Raw genomic sequence first — 21,141 nt, 5'->3', positions numbered from 1 at the left:
TTTGATGCCATGTGCGATGCCACGAGGGATGATATGTCATAAATCTTGTTTGAGTGGTTTTATAATGACGTTGAATCGTTCATGGCCCACCCGCTTTCTAAGTCAAGGCGTTTCCGGGGTTTATTTCTATATATAACATGAAGGGGAGCAAGCATGCAAGTTGTGAGAGGTTCCACGACTGCAGAGGAAAGTGTTTTCGACATGAATTTGGGTAATGGAGACGGGGATGCGACCGCTAGTGAGCTCCTCCAAGCTCAAGCCCGCATATGGAACCACACATATAGCTTCGTCAAATCAGTGTGCCTAAGGTGGGCCATTGAACTAGCCATACCCGACGTAATCCATCACCATGGCCGACCCATGACCCTCTGGGAACTCGTCTCCGCGCTCCATGTTCAACCGACCAAGGTTCACTGCATCCGTCGCCTCATGCGCGTTCTCGTCCACTCCGGCTTGTTCGAGCTGCGGGACCTTGAAGAAGCAGATGGCCAAACGGGTTATGTGCTCACCTGCGTGTCCCGGCTCCTCGTAAAGGACAACGCCTTGAGTGCAGCACCCTTTGCGCTGCTCGCGCTGAGATCTTTACCCAAGGGCCGGTGGCCGGATCCGAGCGCGTGGCTGAGGGATGGAGAAGATGTCCGTCCAATAATAGGAGAAGAGATGGCACGCCACGTGCCCGCTTGGGGCGTGTGGCGCAGTCCTGAGGTCAGCAGCTTGTTCAACGAGGCGATGGCGAGCGACTCGAGTCTGATAGCGAGGGTGGTGGTGGATACATGTGGAGGAGTGTTCGAGGGGCTGAACTCGGTGGTCGACGTTGGAGGCGGGACCGGGACGATGGGTAAGGCCATCACGGAGGCGTTCCCGCACTTGGAGTGCACGGTGTTGGATCGGCCACACGTGGTGGATGGTTTGGTGGGAAGTGAGAGGCTGAAGTTCGTCGGAGGCGACATGCTTGTGGAGATACCCCCGGCGGATGCAGTCATTCTCAAGGTAATGACTATGCCTCTATGTTGTATCTCTAATGATATAGGTTGTCCATGGTTGATAATTTGATTTTTACAATATACATATCTTGACTTTGGATTTCTTTACATTCACTTTGAATATAAATATAGAGAGTAAAATATTTATTAATTACTTGTCAATCATCTTGTCGTCGTAAATTAGATTTTGTCTATATTGTTATGTGTTGTCCAAACACACGTGTGCATTTCTTTCACGGAATATTTATGCAAAATTTCGAGATTAAAGTGGTCATTGAATTTGCTTAATCAAAATTACAGAGGAAGACAACTAAATTTGGTTAGATGTTTCCATATCATGAATTTAGGGAAAAGTACCAAAAAAGTCCTAAACCTATTACATTGGTACTAATTCAGTCCTAAACTTTTCAATTGGACCAATTCAGTCCTAAACCTTTTAATATTGGTACCAATTCAGTCCATCTGGCCGGCGCTGACATGGACGTCGGCTGGTGACTGGATGCTGACGTGGCAATTTTTATTATTCTTTTATGATTTTTTTCGAATTTTTTATTATTTTTTATTCCTGTTATTTTCTGCATTCTTCTGGCGGTGACCGGCGAGCCTCCGGTGAGGCTTGCCGGCCACTGGGCGAGGGCCGTGAAGCCCTCGCCTGCCGCCGGCGAGGGTCGCGGCCCTCGGCTGGCCTCTCCGGGGCCGTCGGGAGGCGGCTTCGCTCGGATTTGGGCGGGGCCAGCCTCACCCTGGCTTTGCCGCGGGAGGAGGGAGAGGAGGAGGGACGGGGAGCGAGCGAGGGACGGGTTGTGGGACTGGCACCATCGGAAGAAGGAGAGGAGTGTGTTGGGGCGGCGGGCTAGGGTTTCGGAGGCGAAGATCGGGCGGAGGAGCAACGGCGTGAGGCGCGGGAGGTGGGGGACCAGGGCCTCAAATTGGGATTTCGTGGAGGTGAGGGCGGCGGTGACGAGGACGAGAAGCTCTAGGGTCGACAGTGGAGGAGTCGCCGGGGACTCAGCGGCAAGGCCAGGGCGAGGCCAAATCTGGGCTAAGTCGCCTCACCCGCGGCCCTAGGCGAGGCCGAGCGAGGGTCGCGACCCTCGCCGGCGGCTGGCGAGGGCTTCGTGGCCCTCGCCTCCGCCCTGGCGATGGTCGCCATGGCCTCGCCAGCTGCGGTCGAGGCTGGCCTCGCCTAGATCCGAGCGAAGCCGCCTGGCCGGCAGCCCTGGGAGAGGCCGGCCGAGGGCCGTGACCCTCGCCGGCGGCAGGCAAGGGCTTCGCGGCCACCGCCAGGAAGAAGCCAGAAAATAACAGGAAAAAGAAAAAAAAATTAATAAAAAATTCGAAAAAATCATAAAAATTGCCACGTCAGCGTTCCGCCACCGGCCGACGTCCACGTTAGCGCCGGCCAGCCAAAATTGGCCGGATGGACTGAATTGGTACAAATATTAAAAGGTTTATGACTGAATTGGTCTAATTGAAAAGTTTAGGACTGAATTAGTACCAATGCAATAGGTTTAGGACTTTTTTGGTACTTTTCCTCATGAATTTATGTATGGGCAACTCTTACATGAACTATAATCGTGACAGTACTCCATTTTAGTGCAAATCTTGGTAACCTACACAAAAGAGTGAAACTCTTCCTACGGACGTTATATTGTTTTTACATTACCATTCCAATAAGAACACTAACCTCCAACTGATTGTCCAAAACTCACGCGAATACAGTTGGTATTGCACGACTGGAGCGACGAAAAATGCATCGAGATACTGAATCGATGCAGAGAAGCGGTGTCGGGTCAAGGCAAGGTCGGGAAGGTCATTATGATAGATATGGTACTTGGCAGTCTAACGGAAGATCATGGATCCACCGAAACGCAACTCTTATTTGATATATCGATGATGGCGTTTTTCAATGCGAAAGAAAGGGATGAAAAGGAGTGGGCAAAGCTGTTTGCTGATGCTGGCTTTAGCGGTTATGAGATTGTCTCTCACCTGGGACTTCGTTCTCTTATCGAGATTTATCCTTGATTGTACTTCTGCTTATTTGATTTGCTTGGTTAATCTTTGTTCTACTTTTGCTATTAATTGGCAATTAAATGTATTGGAACTTATACTAATGTTATAATTTAGTCTACGCATTTTAGTATTGAATAATTGAGTGACGCTTCCAAATTGGGGTCCTTCATCTCTTCCTTCATCGACAACAACAATACTTTACTTGTAGAATCAGAGCTTACTGAAAAAAATAATAATTATTTTTTAGGTTATCCTAGTTCAATAATTAAGATAAAAGGCATACATCATTATCAGGGTTTCGTAGTTTTATTGTGGTAGGATGTTTCCTAAGGAAAATCCATTACAGAGCAAGTAGGGAGCTACAATAATTAACACATTAGAAAGGCTCTTTAAACTCCGAAGCATTTTCAGATGGACTAACCATTTTAGGGACGGTCGATTGTACTAGTAACCAATAAAATTAGCTTCAGCAGGGGCAATGAGTAGTCCATTTGAAAGTCTGTATTCAATCTATATTCTTCTCTTAAAGTTTTGAACGCTGATCATCGAAATCTTAATTTAATGTTGAGTACGATAAAGAGTGGCTCAACAAAAAATTTATGAATAATTAACGAGAAGATATCACAATATCACTGAATTTTATGTTCTTTTTAATTAAGGTTTTTTCAGAGGATTTTTTTACTAATAATTTACTCCTGCAAAAAAAGCTCGTTGGTGTAGGATTTCTTTCAAAGCTTGCACAAAATCTGAGGCGATGCGATGTGGATGTTTAAAAGGGTAATTGGTGGGAATGAGTGAATCGCGTCCACGTTGCCCTATGATATTATCATAAGAATTTTATACTTGTAAGAAAAAAAAAAGTTCGGTTTGGAATCATAACTACTACCTAGCAAGTTCATTACTGTCGATTCATCATGATGGTAGTGAGAGTAGAGTTGAGGTTTTCCTATGCCATGACACAATTAAACTTATCATATATGAATCTATGGAGGTATGGACATCTGGAGTGTCAAAATTTGGCATAGGGGGATATTCAAATACCAAGAGTTCAGAATTGTATACTTAAATACCAAAATTGAAGCAAAATGGATCGGTTAAATGTCAATGACGAGAAATTCTAGCCCAAATGCCGACATGGTATTTCGTTTTGTACGTTGATGTGCTAGTAAGTTGAAAATGACATCGTTTTGTCTCGCATTTAAATTTTAGTCTAAAACTTAATTAAATTAAATTTTAAACTAAATTATTTAAATTAAAAAAAGGAGGAGATTGTAGAATGGTGAGGGCTATGCAAATCCTTGCCCCCACCTCCTCAACATCGCTGGGAAGGGCCAATGAGGGGTTTGGGGGAGGGTCAGCCGGGATTGCGGGCCTTGGCCAAGGTCGGCGACCTTGGCCGACCAACAGAGAGGGCCCAACAAGTGGCAGCCCTTGGCCCAACTAGGCGAGGGATGGCGACCCTCACCCTAGATTTGGGCGAGGGCTTGCAAGCCCTTGCCACTGGTCAACCAGGGTCCTCGGCCCCTAGCTAGGGCTCGACGACCCCGACCAATCCTCCTCCCATTATTGTCGATCCTTCCTAGTGACGGTAGGGAGGCGGTAGCAAGGGCTTGCATAGCCCTTGCTGTTATGCAATCTCTCTCTCTCTCTCTCTCTTTCTCTCTCTCTCTCCTCTAAATTTAGTTTTAAATTAAATTAAATTAATATTTATATTAAAATTCAAATAAGAGGCAAAATAACATCATTTTGGCTCTTCTTTGCTACCTTAGTTTTCCAATGAGCCACATAGGCGACTAATATTGTTTAAAATAAGTCATGTTGGATTTTTGGCACCCTTCGCTATAATTAATGCTGGATATTGAAGAGTACCTTGCTTTAAGCTTAATTGACACGTGTCGTGGACAAATCCAAGGTCATGCTGATTTTAAGGTCTATTCATTGTAGATCAAACATTGCTAATTTTGTGTAGGTTACCAATTTGATAGGGCTTTCTCATGAAATTTGTGCATTTTGGCTTATTCTATGACATACTTAAATTTCAAATTTTTAAGACTTTGTATGTGAAAAATATATTTCAAAAAATATGTGGGTCGAAATTGTTTTTATAAGCCATTCCTAACCTTTGCTCGGTTTCCATTTCTACAGGATTTTTGATAAACAATTTAGACTAGTGTCCTTCATGAAAGTTTTAGACCACATCTCAAAACATAATATGGAATTTTCCCATGATTTTTGGAGTTCATTTAGACATCCAAAATGCAATTTCCTGAACCTGTTACGATCTGGCTTTGTCCCTTGTTTTGATCTGAATTTCAGAAAATTATTGGGACTGTACAAGCTAAACCAGCTCATGAAAAATGTTCCTTGAATTCTTGTCCACGTCGTGTTAAAGTTTAGTAATTTTTCGAATTGATTTACTTGGTGAATGCCCTTGCATTCTATCAATGGGCAAGCTGCCTTTTTTATGTAGATTTTGGATAAACTTTCATTTCGTAACCCACCTTTTTGAACTGGTATTGCTGAATAAATGTTTGTATCATTTTTCTGGTTTACCAAAGATAGTTGATGGGGATATTGAACTATTCTTGTGCATTTTACTTGGTGGTTGTCTTATTCAAATTGAATTATGGAATTGTTGCACTATGAAATGAATGTGTGATTTGGGAATGTGTTGGTCCTTGGGACAATGATGCCTTGGGTTGTAGTAAGGATGCCTGAAAGGGTAACTGAGTTTCTTTGGATACTTGGGTGGTGTAACACGGTTCCCTTAGCTGTCCTTGTGATTCTGGATGAGTACGAGATGCCCGGGGGTAAGAGAGTTCCTTAAAAGGCGGTGGTAGTCAATTCACAGTAAAGATGATCAATTGCAATTTATTTAAGTTCTATTGGGTTACTATTTTTAGAGGAAATGTTTTCCACTTGTCATCCTAATTTTGAAAAAGGTTTTCAGGTAAGTTGATTTTAAAGCGATTTCTATATTTTATAGCTAAACTCTTGCATGTGCTCTTATTGACATATGTGGTGTAGACTGGCTAGTAGTTTGCTTGTTAAGCTTTGTGCTCACTTGTGGTCGATCATTATTTCTCAAATTGGTAGCATTTTGGGAAGACCGGGCCAAGATTTTGGACATACTATGGGTGGGAGACATATGACATTGTACAAATGTAGCATCTAGGTTAGGATGATACAACTACTGGAGCTTTTGGGTGTGGTACGAAGTAGTGGTACCTTTTGCTTGTCTCCTAGTATACCTTGACCCTTTCACCTAAAATATATACGTAATAGAAATGAAATGAGAGTGCTGGGTTTGCATTTCCGCATGTGTTCGTTTGAATTTTTATATATCCTGAGTGTTCTTCAATCGTACACGCTTCTGCATGCTTAAAAAGTGAAAATGTTTTAATAAAAGTGTTAGCTATGATATCTTGAGGCGTCACGTTAACCTCTTCTCATGAAATTTTTTTAGTGAAATAATTACATCCTATAATATGAAGAATATGAACAGAAAAAAATAGACAGCTGGGCATTAGTTCAATGCTGGCTAGTTTAAAAAATACCCAATTAGTAACCTGCTTAGCTCTGCCATTGACCTAGAACAGTAAATTTAATATTTTTGGACTGTCGCTCCACGTGTCATTGATGAGGAAGGATGCCGTGCAAGGTATGACGAAGATCATCGTGCTTCTCTTAGGAATTTTCTGATTTTCGACTGGATTACAGACATGTCAAAGCTTGGAAATTGAACAGAGCAAAATCTTTAATGCCCAAAACAAGTGACAAGGCTTTCAAAGAGTTCATTTGGCTTTGCCCTTTGCTCAATTCTTGCCTAAGCATTGACGGGAAAATTACCCAAAAAGTTCTAAACCTATTACAATTATGCCAATTTAGTCATAAACTTATTATTTTTTACTAATTGGGTTCTAAACATTTTACAATTATTTCCAATTAGTCCATTCGGCCAAAATTGACCGGCCGGTGTTGACGTGGCAGCCGACCGGTGCTGACGACCTTTCTTTTTAATAATATTTTAGTAATTTTTTTTTTTTAAATCTTTGTTCTCTCTCTCTCTCCTCCTTCTTCCTCAACCTCCTCCCTCCTCTTCTCTCCTCCCTCCTTCCTTTGGCTTCGGCGATTGGCTAGAGGGGAGGGTTGGCCGAACTGAGGCGGCCGGGTTAGCTCGCCTCGCCATTGCTGGGTGAGGGCAAGCTCACCCAGCCACTAGCGGGGTGAGCCCTCGCCAGTCGGCGAGCTCGCACCCAACGACGATGGGGTGAAACCTTGCCGGATTTTGGAGAGGTGATCCGGCGGGCTTGCGCCCAATGACGGCGAGGCAAGCCTTTGTCGGATATGGTGAGGGCGGCTCGCCATTGCGTCTGGCAAGGCCCTCGTCGCCAAATCTGGCGAGGGTTCGCCTTGTGTGGTGATTCTGAGGCGAGCTCGCACCCAGTGACGGCGGGGCGAGGCAAGCCCTTGTCAAATCCGGTGGGGGACTCCCCGCTGTTGTTGGGCGCGAGCTTGTCGACTGGTGAAGTGAGCCCATCGGATTGCCTCAGTTTGGCGACCGACTAGCTTGGCCGGTCGCCAGAGCCAAAGGAAGGAGGAGGTTGGAGGAAGGAAGAAGTAAGAGGGAGAAGGGAAAAAAAGAAGATAAAAAATGAAAAAAGATAAAAAAAATAATAAATATTTCAAAAATAAAATATTATTAAAAAAGGTCATCGGCACCGGCTGGCTGCCAACTTAGTGCTAGTCGGCTAATTTTGGTCGGATGGATTGATCGGGAATAATTATAAAAGGTTTAAGATTCAATTAGTTAAAAAATAAGTTTAGAACTGAACTAGCACAATTGCAACAGATTTAGGATTTTTTTGGTAATTTTCCATGCATTAGTGATGTGGACTGATGTGTAGCCAACCTTGGAAAAATCAGTCCAAAGAAAAGCATGGTCTTCCTTGGAAAAGTCTTCTTTGATCGAGAATTGCATTATATAAACCACCACTTGGTAGCTTTGCCATCAAGACAAGTAGTGATGCTTCAGCATTGCATTGCCGCGGCTTTCATGTTCTTCTTTGTCCTCTTCCTTTATTTGATCGAGAAACTCTTCAAGTTGAGCGCACGCGTGAATCCTCGTCTCCCTCCAGGAAGCCTAGGATGGCCACTCATCGGCGAGACTCAGGAGTTCCTCCGGGCGGGATGGCTGGGAGAGCCCGAACGGTTCATCAGGGAGAGGATGGACAGGCATGATGCGAGGGTCTTCAAAACATCCCTGCTTGGGGAGCCGATGGCCGTCTTCTGTGGGACAGAGGGGCACAAGTTCTTGTTTGGCAACGAGAACAAAGCCGTCAAGGTCTGGTGGCCGATCACGGTGCAGAAGCTGTTCCGGTCAAGCCTGGTCAACACGGCAGGTGAGGATGCCAAGTCCCTGAAGAGGATGCTCATGAACTTTTTCCATCCTGAGGCGCTCAAGAGGTACATAGAGAGGATGGACATTATCACCCAACACCATCTTGACACGCACTGGGAAGGAAGAGACGAAGTGCGACTCTATCCGATGCTTAAGATCTACACTATGGAATTGGCCTGTCGCATCTTCACCAGCACCGATGACCCTACACGAATTTCAAACCTGGCCGCTTTATTCGACGTGTTCATAAATGGAGTCGTGAATTTGCCTATAAGTTTCCCCGGAACGGCATTCCACCGTTCAACCAGGGCTGCCAATCGAATCCGGGAAGAGATTCGGTCGATTATTATGGAGAGAAAATTAGCTCTGTGGAAAGAAAAGGCGACGCCTGACCAAGATCTCTTGTCCTTCTTGCTCACTTCTGCAGATGCTAACGGACGGTTCTTGAGCGAGATGGAGATCATTGACAACATACTCCTAATATTATTCGCTGGCCATGACACTACAAGATCCGCCATCACGCTGCTCATGAAGTATCTGAGTGATTATCCCAAAGTCTATGAAAAGATTTGCAAAGGTTATAAGCTTTAAAACACATCTGCAAGGCCTTTTTTTGGTGAAATTACAATTATTGAGAACGTTTTAACCTGTTGCAAGCGATTTTAAGCACTGAGTCATCTTTGGTCGCTTCATGTTCAAGCAGAGCACGAAGATATTGCCAAATCGAAAGAACTGGCGTGGTTGCAGTGGAAGGATTTGCAGAAGATGAGGTACTCCATGAATGTGGTTGCAGAAGTTATGAGGCTGATGCCACCAGTGACCGGCGCGTTCCGAGAGGCCCTGGTCGATTTCACATATGCCGGTTATACAATTCCTAAAGGATGGAAGGTACTCTCGCAATCATCCTCTCGTAACTTTGTAGGAGCAGTAATAGAAGAAAGATTTTGAAGAGAACTGAGCTATATGAATTTTTCCGATGATATAAGCTGATCAACTCTGTCAGGTCAAACGAGCATAAAAAACTTCAATTTTGAAATTATGAGACTACGGTTTAACTGACTGGTGCATCTTTCACTGCGTGTGCTAGCTATATTGGTCTACCGGCTCCACACATAAAGATCCAGTTCTTTACCCGAATCCTGAAAAGTTTGATGCATCGAGATTTGAAGGATCAGGGTCGAACCCTTTCTCGTACGTCCCGTTTGGAGGGGGGCCAAGGATGTGCTTGGGGCATGAATTTGCCAGGATTAATATCCTTATATTTCTTCACAATATGGTGACAAGCTTCAAGTGGAATTTGGCGATCCCGGATGAAGCAATTGGTTATGACCCCATGCTTTCACCACAACAGGGGCTTCCACTCCGTCTTCTGCCACGCAGACTGTGAAACAGATGCTGAGTCTATCATCTTCAACTGCTAGTGAGCCTCTAATCTAGTTACTTAACTCCGAGACACATCATATGAATTTTTAAGATGTAGGTCCTCTTCTTGGGCTGATATATGGTGCATTTGGCTTAACATTCTCAAGAGGCTTTCAGCAAGTGAAAGTCAGCATTGGAAGGCTGAAAGCCTAATGCTAGTAAGGACTAGCTTTGATGCCGAAACTTTTCTTTTTTTCCAAAACTATCATCACTTATTTTTCAAATTTCTAATTTTGCCATCGTTCTTATTTTTTTTAAACGCCAAAATAATGCTTAAAAAATCAAAATTATATAAATACTAAAAAAAAAAATATATTTTGGTCTTTTAAAAAAATTATTTATATATTTGATTTTTTTAGCATTATTGTCAAAATTTATATTAAAAAGTTACATACATTATTTTTTTCAATTTTAACAAATAAAAATTAAAAAAATTCCAACAAAGAGCTTGGCCTGTTTTTTTTTTTTTTTTTTTTTTTTAAAAAAAAAATTATATATATATTTGATTTTTTAGCATTATTTTCAAATTTATATTTAAAAAGTTGCATACATTATTTTTTAATTTTAAACAAATAAAAATTAAAAAAATATCAACGAAGGATTTGGTCATTTTTTTTTAAAATTATATATATATATGTTTTTGTGTTTTTTAGCATTATTGTCAAAATTTATAATTATAAAGGTGCATACATTTTTTTTTCAATTTTAAACAAATAAAAATTAAAAAAATTCGATGAAGGGTTTGGTCTTTTTTTTTTTTTAAAAAAAATTATATATATTTATAATTTAGTATTATTGTCAATTTTTTTATATTTAAAAAGTTGTATAAATTATTTTTTTTTCAATTTTAAACAAATGAAATTAAAAAAAAAACTAATATTAATTATGCAAAGGGCTTTTCAAATGTGTTTTCTATCAAATTGCATTTATCTCAAAGTAACTTCTCAAAGCATAGTTTATCAAACGGCATTTGCATTTGTCTAAAATCTTTTAGGCTAAACTGCTTTATATTTTTTCAATGGGCTTTCAAAATGCTGAACCAAATGCACCCATAAGCTTGAATATGTGCATCGATAAGGGTCAATATTACATTGACTCATGCTATACTATCATTTCGTATCAAGAAACTGTGTTCTTTACACTTCCCGGTAAGGCATGTGCAGAGTTATGATCTCCAAGCTCTCCGTAATGAATAAGTTCTGGTCAGCTAGAGAAGGTTAATTATTGTTTATCCTTTCGTATGGCGCGAAGATTAAAATACATATGTTTTCTCTGCCTTTTGCAGAGCTTTATGTTCTTCAAATTGATCGTTTTCCTACTCTCACCGCCATTATTGGTCTTCGCTCAGAGCCCTGCTCCTCCTCATGGTGGTTTATCCCTTAAAATTGCCCAACAAGGACGCCTGGACTCGACCTCGAGCTGGTTCAAAGAGTAAGACTGAGTAGTTGACAAAACAGCATATGAACCATAATGACTACCGTTTCTGATATTGCTGTTAGGTGAACCTAATGTGTTATCAATCATTTATGTCAGAAAGAATATTGTCTGATTTACGATAAGTTGGCAGGCCTCATATTGTAATCCATAATATCTAAATGCGTTCTACCATTTACCTCAGTAAATGCCACGCCTGAGGCTTCCTAAAAATTCAGAACCATATCACCCTCTCTATAGTAAACTCATGCATGTCCAAGCTAATCATGCGTGCATAAGCTGCAAGGGATCCAACTAATGTGCAACCTTAATTACATGTATCGTCATGCAAAATTAGGTTGTCCCCAAAGTGAACACAACTTGCCTTGTGTTTTTGTCCTTACTACTTCGACAACTGGACTTGCCAACAAGGAGTTACCGACCTTGATATCTCCGTTTTCACTTTTAGAAGAAGGTTTCTGTCCTCTCTTTAATCCGAGAGAGAGAGACAGAACAATTGATCCCTCTTCAATTTCTCACTGATATACTTTATATCAGTCAGAACTTCACATTTTGTGGAAAGGTAAAAAGTATGTAACTACCAGAAAAATTTCCACTCGGCATGTTTCGAAGTCCAAGATCAAAGTGACGTGCATAATGAGAATGAATAAATTTGCCCGAAGCTCCCATCAGTATGAGCAGTTGCTTCTCCGGTCCTCGTCTTAAGCCTTGTCTCGGTAGAGAACCAAGGTTCTTCAATTGCACAGCCAATTTTCAGCTCTACTTTTTGTTGAAGCCAAATAGAGATTTGGTGGCATTAATGGCGTTCTCATTGATAAAGGATTCGTCGAACCTTTTCAGAAGAGGATCAAATTCCTCGGACTTCCTTACATTTTCCAAATCAGGATCCGTTCGAATTCTCTGCATCAATAAGCAAAAACATGAGAAACGCAAGCTCAGCAAACTATGACACTTATCATTCGATTCATTACCTTAAAGTCTTAGAACCCCGCTTCAAAGCATCTTCCAGGGCAGAAAGCTCAGCTTGTACCTGCTTGTGACCATTAAAAAAATTGGATTTGTAGCTGCTATGAAAATAAAACAATGTAGCCTAAACCAGAAAAGCATTTGCGGTTTTAATAAAAAACCAGGAGCTACCTGATCAAGCTTAGAATAACAACAAGCGACATTGTAACTTGCGACAGATGCTTCATTAGCATCAGCTTTCGACCCCAATACAGACTCGAATTTCTCCAATGCATCCTCATATTTGCCATCCGTACAAATCGATTGACCCAGGAAAGAGAGAACATCTATTTTATATTCACCGTAGCATCTATAAGATATTGTTTCTAAAAACTGCATTTCATGCCAAATATGTTTTGAAGATTGTGTGTATTCTTTCTTCCATTATTATTGTTTCTTTTATGATGCTGACAAAAATGGGGAGAAAATGCAGGAAAAGCAGTATGTAGATGAAGATCTTTTGTGATCTTACTTAAGGGGAGCTATATAAAAACAGGAAGTTTTTTTGAATTTATTCTTATCGTGAACTTCCTTAATAAGAGTTTCTTTACAAATCTTATTCACTCTGATTAGCTTGATATTCTATAAGAAGTTTGTAATTATCTTTACTAAATCAGCAAAATTCTTATAGAATTCGCATTATGCCTTATCTAAAATCATGCTTTCATTAGAGCTATTTGATTACTAAATCTTTTCAAAATCTTTTGTTAAGTTCTGCTTGGAAAGTTGTCATCATCAAAAGGGAGAGATTCTTGAGGAAATTTTCCAAAAAAATTTGTGAAGATTGACAAAACTTATCCGGAGTAAAAACTTTGATTATGATGATAAATATTTTTCAAGTAGAAAGTCTGATGGGATACGATCAAATGTTATTAATCAAAATCAAAATCGTGACTTAATTATTTCCTTCCTTATGTGTTCTATTAATTGGCTAGGAAGAAGATGATATCCTTGTGCAACTGCCAATGGCGATTGGTTAGATTCCCCACTACATTTATAAAGAGTTTCAAAAGGAAAGTCTCTCTAGTATCTATTGGAAATTCAATTTTCCCATAACAACTTATTTGAGGTAAAACATACTTTCCAACTTGAAGCACTTAACTTATGGAAATCCAAATTGCTATGGGCGGCAAAAATTATGGGAAGCATCAAGCTCCGCAATCTCAAAACTATTAGATATTCTTAATTAGATCTAGGCCAACGGGTAGATTGGCTGGATAAGTCCTCTTTGAGATATGTCCAACAATCAGCTTGGACTAGGAGGAGTACAAGAGGATGTTTCGAAGCTAACAGGATTAAGAATTTACATCAATGAGAATTGAAACTTCTAATTCTAAAGTCCAAAGAGTGTTTTGTGATCTTATATATTCGTCTCTGTGAGCAAAATTGTGTAACCTTTTAGAGGCTAAGAGTGTGGGAGGAGTGGTTCACACAAATACGAGTGTTCTTAGCTCAATTTTTGTGACCTTTGATCGTTTCTTATCGGTGGATTCTAGTCAATAGATTGTAGGTCGGGATAGTGGATGTAGGCTTGCAAAGGCCGAACCACTGTAATCTTTTATGTACAATTATCTATTCCTCACTCTTTTTATTTATTGTGATATAATTATATACCAATAAGATCTGACTACTTCATCAGAAATTGTCTCGTTGTAATATTTGTTTAATTTTTTTTATTTTTGCACAATCACATATTCACTCTCCTCTAGGTGATAGATATAGCTACTCTCAATTTTCAAATGGTTTAAAAAAAAAAAAATTACTTATCTTGTGGCTAGAACACAACGTCCAAATATCCATACAATGTTTTTTTTTTTAATTGGGGATGGAGAAAAGGATGCGGGGGAATATATTATTCACAATATTAAGTTATTAACCAATCAAAGTTGGCACATTTTAAAATTAATGAAGGTATCTTCATAGTTCACACGCGTCAAAATAGAAAAAAAAAAAAATCACAACCGAAAAGTAATTGGCAAATTTTGGCATGTCAATAGTAAAATAAGTAATCGTCACATGAAACATCTTCTTAAGCTTTGTAAGTTTTTCTGTCAATTCCAAATGCATAAAGAAAGGACGAATCAAGATGGCAAAATCGTGCTTAATCAACGAAATTATCGACACACTAAGCCACTTGATATTTTCTTATTATAAATGTAAGAAAAAAAGAAATGAGTTTCTCGAGCTTGATTAATAAATAAGCAAGCATTATACATATTCATTCTAAGACCCCTGACTTGTCCCTCTCTCCTTATTGCATCATCACTCGCATTGTAAAGAAACTCTAAGCAATTACGACATGCAACTTTGGCTCCTTTGCGATTTTTAAATTTGCTCTAAGTTCCGTTCAAAGGAGATTAACGTGTGAAATGATTTTTTGATGCGATAAAACCAATAGAAATGACTAGTTTATAACAGTAAGGCTGCGTTTGGTAGTCGGGATAAAATTCGAGATATGATATATTATATCCTATCCTATGTTTGGTGCTCACTCGGGATAGGATAAAGTCGGATATAAGGGGGATATAGACAGGATAAAATTATCCCATGGGGGAGGTGGGATAAATGTGGATATGATTTCTAATGTCCATAATAGGAAAGTTATTTTTCTTGAATAAAAAACTTATTAAATTAACAAAATTGAAATTATATTTCAATATAAATAATATTTGAATTCTAATTTAAGAAAATAAAAATAAAAATAAAAATTTATTTTTAATTAATCTTATTTTAATTTCTATATTCAATTTTAATTCTATTTTTTAAACATTCAATCTATAAATTAAATATTTATATTTATTATATATTTTAGGTATTTTTGTATTTTAAATATGTTAGTACAGTTTACTATTTGATATTTTTTTTTATTAAAAATGATGAAAGGGAAAAAAGAAATAATAATGAAAATAATATAAAAAAAAGGAAAAATAAAATAAATAATAAATAATAAATAATAAATAAATTAAGGAATAGTGTTACGAGATATTTTCACCGTCTTCATTTATGAAGATTTAGGTTCATTTATATATATATTTATAAAAAAAAATATACATGATGTGAACATATCCGACTTTAATATTGCGATTCACCAAACACGGGACGAGATATAAAAAAATCTAGATTTTATATCCTATCCTATCCCAATTATAAATCCGGACTACCAAACGTAACCTAAGATCAAGGACCATAGAAAGACACGTGTACCGTGGATTTTAATTAATTTAAGGGTTTTTTTTTGGTAAGAGGTAAGAATATTATAGCTAAAGAAACAAGGAGTTACAAAGAGGCAAAACAGACAGGCGACTCCAACCATGCACTCAAAATGACACAGGCGTAAGACTGAGTGGATGGGAGGCGGGGCCTAAAAAGCCAAAAGGAAACAACAACAGCAAAAGCTGCAAAAGGCCAAACAAGACGGCCAACAAAAAAAACCAGGCAAACGCCAAGAACCCGGGAACCACAGACTGCCAAGCCAAGGAGCCTGCGGAGGGGAATATCTCGGCAACAACTGAAACAGAGGCAGACCAGCCTTGCGAAGGGAGAGCAGGACACATATTCAACAGCAGCAACATCTCACAGCGCAAGGAAGACAGGCCAGTGTGGAGACCTTACTCAAAGATTGCAGGGTGGATTCCCTTGGAGTCTTCGGTTACGCGGGTTATCCGGAACTCTTGAGAATGTGGAGGCTCTATCTTTGACAGCTTTCTGAAGACGATCTTTGAGAGCGGGCGGGAATAGGCTTTGATTCCGAAAGATGATGTTATTTCGCTCCTTCCATATAAGGTAGCACAAGGCAGCAAATGCAAAGCGAGCAATGGAATGGTGGAAGCACGAGTCTGAGAGATGGCTGACCATCCACTGTAGATTCTCTTTCCAAGGACCATTTCGCCAACTCAAATTACATTTAGAAGCCCAGAAAGAGGCCAATCTACCCGTAACTGAGCAACCAAAGTATAAGTGGTCAATTGAATCTGGCCTACTTGAGCAGAAGGCACAGGAAACATCCGGGATCCTCCCATACGACAGAAGCAAGACCTGGGTTGGCAATCTATTCCGAGTGATCAGCCATAGATGGGTCTGATAACGCGGGGAAGAGTGGAGCTCCGGACAAATCGAGACCGTTAACCAAGGAGCCTCTAGCTCGAAGCATAGTCCATGCGAAGCGGTAGAGAGAACCGACTCCGAAGAGTGGCCAAGCCACACCAGACGGTCATCCTGTCTGTTGAGGCTGGGGAGAGGATCAACCCAAGTCTGGATAGCAACAGCTACATTAGATGGGATAGACAGGGCAGCAATACCCGTAGCAACAGAAGCATTCCGAGGGATACGAGAGCAATATATGTCACGATCCGAGAATAACTTGTTGAAAGTGCCACGAGGGTGCCAGGTATCAAACCAAAAAGAAGTCGATAACCCATTACCAATGTTCCAGAAAATACCTCGAATCAATTCACGCAGCCAAAGAGTTTCTTCCAAGACCAAGAACAAACGGTCGACCTAGGCGCAATCCAGAAATTCTTGTGTTTTAAGAAGATCGAATGTATCCATTTGGTCCAGAGCGATTCCTTATCAGAGAAAAGCAGCCATATATGCTTAGTCATGGCAGCAATGTTACTAACTCGAAGTGAGCGAATACCTAGTCCTCCTTCCGCTTTAGGAAGACAGACTTCTTCCCAACAAACTCTAGCACCGCCAGATCCAAGGTTCGGGCCACGCCAAAGAAATTGGCGGAAGATTTGCTCAATTCGATTAATAACTGAGGAAGGGAGGATAAAAACCGAAGACCAGTACACCTGAATGGAATGGAGAACAGATCTAATAAGTTGGAGTCTACCAGCAATTGAAAGGAAGCGGTTAGTCCATGACTGAACTCTCTTCATTATAGCATCCACCAGAGATACACACTCTTTCTTGCCTAATCTTGAGGAAATTACGGGGACGCCAAGGTATCGAAAGGGCAATGATCCAAGGTTGAACCCCGATGCATTAACCATTGCACTCTTCAAAGACTCATGCCCCCCAGAGATAAAGATTTCACTCTTATTAAGATTGGGGATGAGACCAGACCAGGCAGCAAAAGTGTTTACTCCATCCATTAGAAGGCTTAGAGACGGCATGTTTGCTTCCGAGAAGAGCAACACATCGTCAGCGAAGAATAGATGGGACAACTTGGAGGGTTTACAACGCCAAAAGAACTGAAATCCGGGTTTGCAGGTGCGGGCCTTAATAATGCCAGTAAAAACTTCCATTACAAGAGTAAAGATATATGGGGATAGAGGGTCCCCCTGTCGGATACCTCTCCCACTAGGAAAAAAACCATGCAACTCACCGTTTAAAGCTATAGAGAACTTGGGGGTTCCGATGCATGTCATAATTCGATCAATAAATGTGGGTGGGAAGCCAAATGCTTGGAGAGTCGACTCAATAAAGTTCCAGTCAACTGAGTCATAAGCTTTGGAGAAATCAACCTTAATAATGTTCTTTGGAAAGTACGGCTCATGGTGGAAGTGAGCAAATAATTCTTGAGCAAGCATGATATTATCACTTATCCTCCTCCCTTTAACAAAAGCGTTATGGGGGGGACTAATTATAGACGGGAGCATAGAAGCTAACCTGTTGGCTAACAGTTTCGTGATACACTTGTATATAGTGTTGCAACAAGCAATAGGACGGAAGTCATTTACCGTGGAAGCATTGGGGGACTTCGGGACCAAGGTCAGAATAGTGGTGTTGATCTCACGAAGCAGCTGGCTCGTAGATAAGAAGTCCCGAATTGCCAATAGAACGGAAGGACCTACAATATCCCACGATTGCTTAAAGAAATCAACATTAAATCCATCCGGGCCAGGGGCTTTTCCGGTGGCCAATGAAAACAAAGTAGTTCGGATTTCTTCTTCAATGAATGGCTGAGAGATGGCTTGGATCTGATTATCATCGAGTGTAGAAGCCAGATTCGCACGAATCTCATCAACAGACGGAACGGCGGAGGGGGTAGCGTCTGACAGCAGATTTTGAAAGTGATCAACAAAGAGTTGTTGCACTTCAGCTTCATCAGTAATTACATTACTACCATCAGAAATCGAGAGAATTCTATTTCGGAGATGGCCTCGCTTCACCGAATGGTGGAAGAACTTGGTGTTTAAGTCACCTTCTTTAAGCCATCTGACCCTTGATTTTTGTCTGTAGAAAGATTCTTCCTTGAGGCGAAGGTTAGAAAAGACACGGAGGTGGTCATTTTCCGCATCAGCTAGAGCTTGATTATGAGGGTCAAACTGAATAGCGTTTTGAGCTTCCACGAGAAGACGTCTGGCGTCAGAAGTTCTAGCCGAAATATCAGAGTAAGCCTCCCTGTTTAATAATTTGAGTCTGCGTTTAAGGGACCTAAGCTTACTACAAAGGACAAACATAGGCGTACCAGAGATACGCAGCTCCCAGATTTGCCGAACCAACTCAAAGAAGTTGGGGTGTGACATCCAGAAATTGAAGAACTTGAAGGGTTTACGCGAGCTAGGAACAGGGAGAATCCTGACCACCATAGGAGAGTGATCAACACTCCAGGGGCAAGAAAGTTGGCTTCCGAATAGGAGAAGGCCGAGATCCAAGCTGCATTAGTAAGAACTCTGTCTATCTTTCTTTGCCTTCGATTAGGACCGGACGAAGTAGACCAAGTAAACTCCGTTACCCACAAAGCGGAGATCATCTAGACCAGATTGGATGAGGCAATCTCCGAAGTCTTCAAAGGCTGGATCTATCTGCTCTGTCAGAAGCATACCGAATGGCATTGAAGTCACCAGCAACAATCCAGGGGATGTCCAGACAAATGGAACTAGTGGAGATCAGATCATTCCAAAGCGGTCTTCTCAGGACAAAAGAATGCTCTGCATAGACTACCGAAAGATTAAAAGCAACACCAGAAATAAAACACTCCAATCGGCCATGAATGGCCTGAGCAGAACAAGTTGAGATGCAAAAGAAGCGGCCAAGGGGTTCCAACCCACCCAAATACGACCCCGATGGAATAAGAGTAATTTGTAGACCAAGACCACCGGGAAGAAGGGATGCCGAAACATGGGAATGGGGGCGGGGGATATTTTAGTCTCCAAAATACCAATACAGCAGAGGCGGTTAGTCCTCACAAAATTCCTAATCTCAGCTTGTTTAAGGGCTTGTCCAAGACCCCTAATATTCCAAACACCAAAAAACATAGGAATGAGATAATAGGATTACCTTCTCTTGCCACCTCGTTTCCTTGCCGAGTGTGGCATAAGTTTTGGGCCAGCAGGAATACTCGCCTCAGCAGATTCAGAGCGGAGGATTCCTTTTTGACGAACAGGAGCCTCCTGATTGACCTTCGGAGGGGGAAATTTATCGCGTTCCTCCGGTATGGACGAGGGCACCTTACAAGGTGATACAGATTCACCGTCATCGGAGCCGATATCTTCATGATTTTCATCCGAAGGTGCGGACTTATTCGAGCGGGGAACCCCGTCTTTGCATCACGAGGGGAATCTGGGTCAATAGAGGTGGCAGGGAGCAGATCAAAGGAAGGATGATGATCCTCCTGCCTGGTTAACTCTGGTTGCCTATGAAGGGCCATTGAAATCTGAGGCATTGGATCTCCAATCTGGTTTCCTTGAACGGGGGACTTGGGATGATTCGGGACCGGATCATACATCGTGCCATCATTTGCGAGCACCGGGTGTGCTTATTGCGTTTACCACGCACTTCACGCCATTCGTTTGGACGAGGGACGGGTGCCTTCGGGAGGCGAGGGACCGGGTTTAGAAGGACCCGAGGAATGGGGGCGGGACATCTATGGCCAAATGAAGAGCAAGTTGGACAAAGTGTCGGGATCCACTCATATTGACATCCACGATCTAAGCTCACCCTTCATCATAAACTCTATAACTTCGGGGGAAAGAGTTAGACGTATCAACTTCTATACGAGACTCGAGCAAAAGCTACCATTGCCATATGTTACATTCGATTATCAACAAATAAGGGCTTACCAATACCACTTGCCAGAAAACTGATGCCAGCAGCAGACCATAGAGCCACAGGGATGTTCCTGAGTCGAATCTAGATGGGAACAGTATTATGAGTTGATTTCTTGAGCTCCAATATAGGGTACCATTGTTGCAGGATCAAGGGGATTTTGGCTACTGTAATCGGGCCTCCATCCAAGACTTTCCTCCTGAATTCACTATCCGGAATGTGAAAGAAGTAAAAACCAAGGTCAGCAGCAATAACTTCGACCAAGTGATGGCCCCAGGCATTCTTGAGGGCGTCCTCTGTGAGGTGGAAGGGTAGGCGCTTCCCAATGTAGTAACCAACCAGACATTCCTCCCATTTCGGGTGAGTAGATTCGAGAATCTCCTCCGGCATTTGCAGAATCTTAGAGTTCTCAATTGTGGCCGGAGGAACAAAGGATAAACCATAGCCTTTGGTTGCCGAACGGGTTACAGCAGCCCAAGAGCGAGCAGGAGGGGGAGTTTCCTTCACAGGGGGAATCTGTACATTCAGAAATGGCTCCTCCGGCGCCTTATTCGGGGCATTCGGACGCCTTTTGGCCTCACGACCGTGGAGAACAGGGATAGATGCAGTGTCACGGCTGAAGGAGATCTTCCTATCCTTTCGATTTAGACCAGCAGAGGCGTTATCACGCCCAACAGCATTTAGCCGAGCAGGAATACCCAGCAGAGGACGAGCCCTACGAGCCCTGCTTCGTCCCCTGCTTCGCGAACGCCCAAAGTGGGCGCGAGGTCCTCTCAGAGCCGAGGAGTATCGCATAACAGGATTACGAGTGGGTGTGGGGGAGTGAGGGTGCTCAACCGGAGCAACAACATGGGCTTTACCTCGGTTATCTTCCACTACCTCAGAGGA

The 21,141-nt window shown here is 41.7% G+C and overlaps 2 protein-coding genes and 1 long non-coding RNA gene across 3 annotated transcripts; 2 read left to right on the top strand and 1 right to left on the bottom strand.

The window, feature by feature from the left end:
• The first annotated feature begins 174 nt into the window (after window positions 1-174).
• LOC104422278 (trans-resveratrol di-O-methyltransferase) lies at window positions 175-3,115 on the top strand. The gene is made up of 2 exons (XM_010034551.2): window positions 175-990; window positions 2,706-3,115. Exons 1-2 carry the CDS (start codon window positions 202-204, stop codon window positions 3,006-3,008), a joined length of 1,092 nt encoding a protein of 363 aa, XP_010032853.1. The 5' UTR covers window positions 175-201; the 3' UTR covers window positions 3,009-3,115.
• A 4,907-nt stretch (window positions 3,116-8,022) lies between these two features.
• Window positions 8,023-11,220, top strand: LOC104423780 (beta-amyrin 28-monooxygenase). The gene is made up of 4 exons (XM_010036231.3): window positions 8,023-8,890; window positions 9,101-9,285; window positions 9,485-9,817; window positions 11,105-11,220. Exons 1-3 carry the CDS (start codon window positions 8,023-8,025, stop codon window positions 9,782-9,784), a joined length of 1,353 nt encoding a protein of 450 aa, XP_010034533.1. The 3' UTR covers window positions 9,785-9,817; window positions 11,105-11,220.
• A 603-nt stretch (window positions 11,221-11,823) lies between these two features.
• On the bottom strand, window positions 11,824-12,256 carry LOC108955833. Its single transcript, XR_001981991.2, has 2 exons — window positions 12,225-12,256; window positions 11,824-12,153 (listed from the first exon to the last, which is right to left on the bottom strand). It is a non-coding gene; the product is annotated as an uncharacterized LOC108955833 (long non-coding RNA).
• Between the last annotated feature and the right edge of the window lie 8,885 nt (window positions 12,257-21,141).

This window comes from Eucalyptus grandis, chromosome 10 (genome assembly GCF_016545825.1).
Source record: "Eucalyptus grandis isolate ANBG69807.140 chromosome 10, ASM1654582v1, whole genome shotgun sequence".
Lineage (NCBI taxonomy): Eukaryota > Viridiplantae > Streptophyta > Magnoliopsida > Myrtales > Myrtaceae > Eucalyptus > Eucalyptus grandis.
This window is presented reverse-complemented; position numbering and strand designations above follow the sequence as displayed.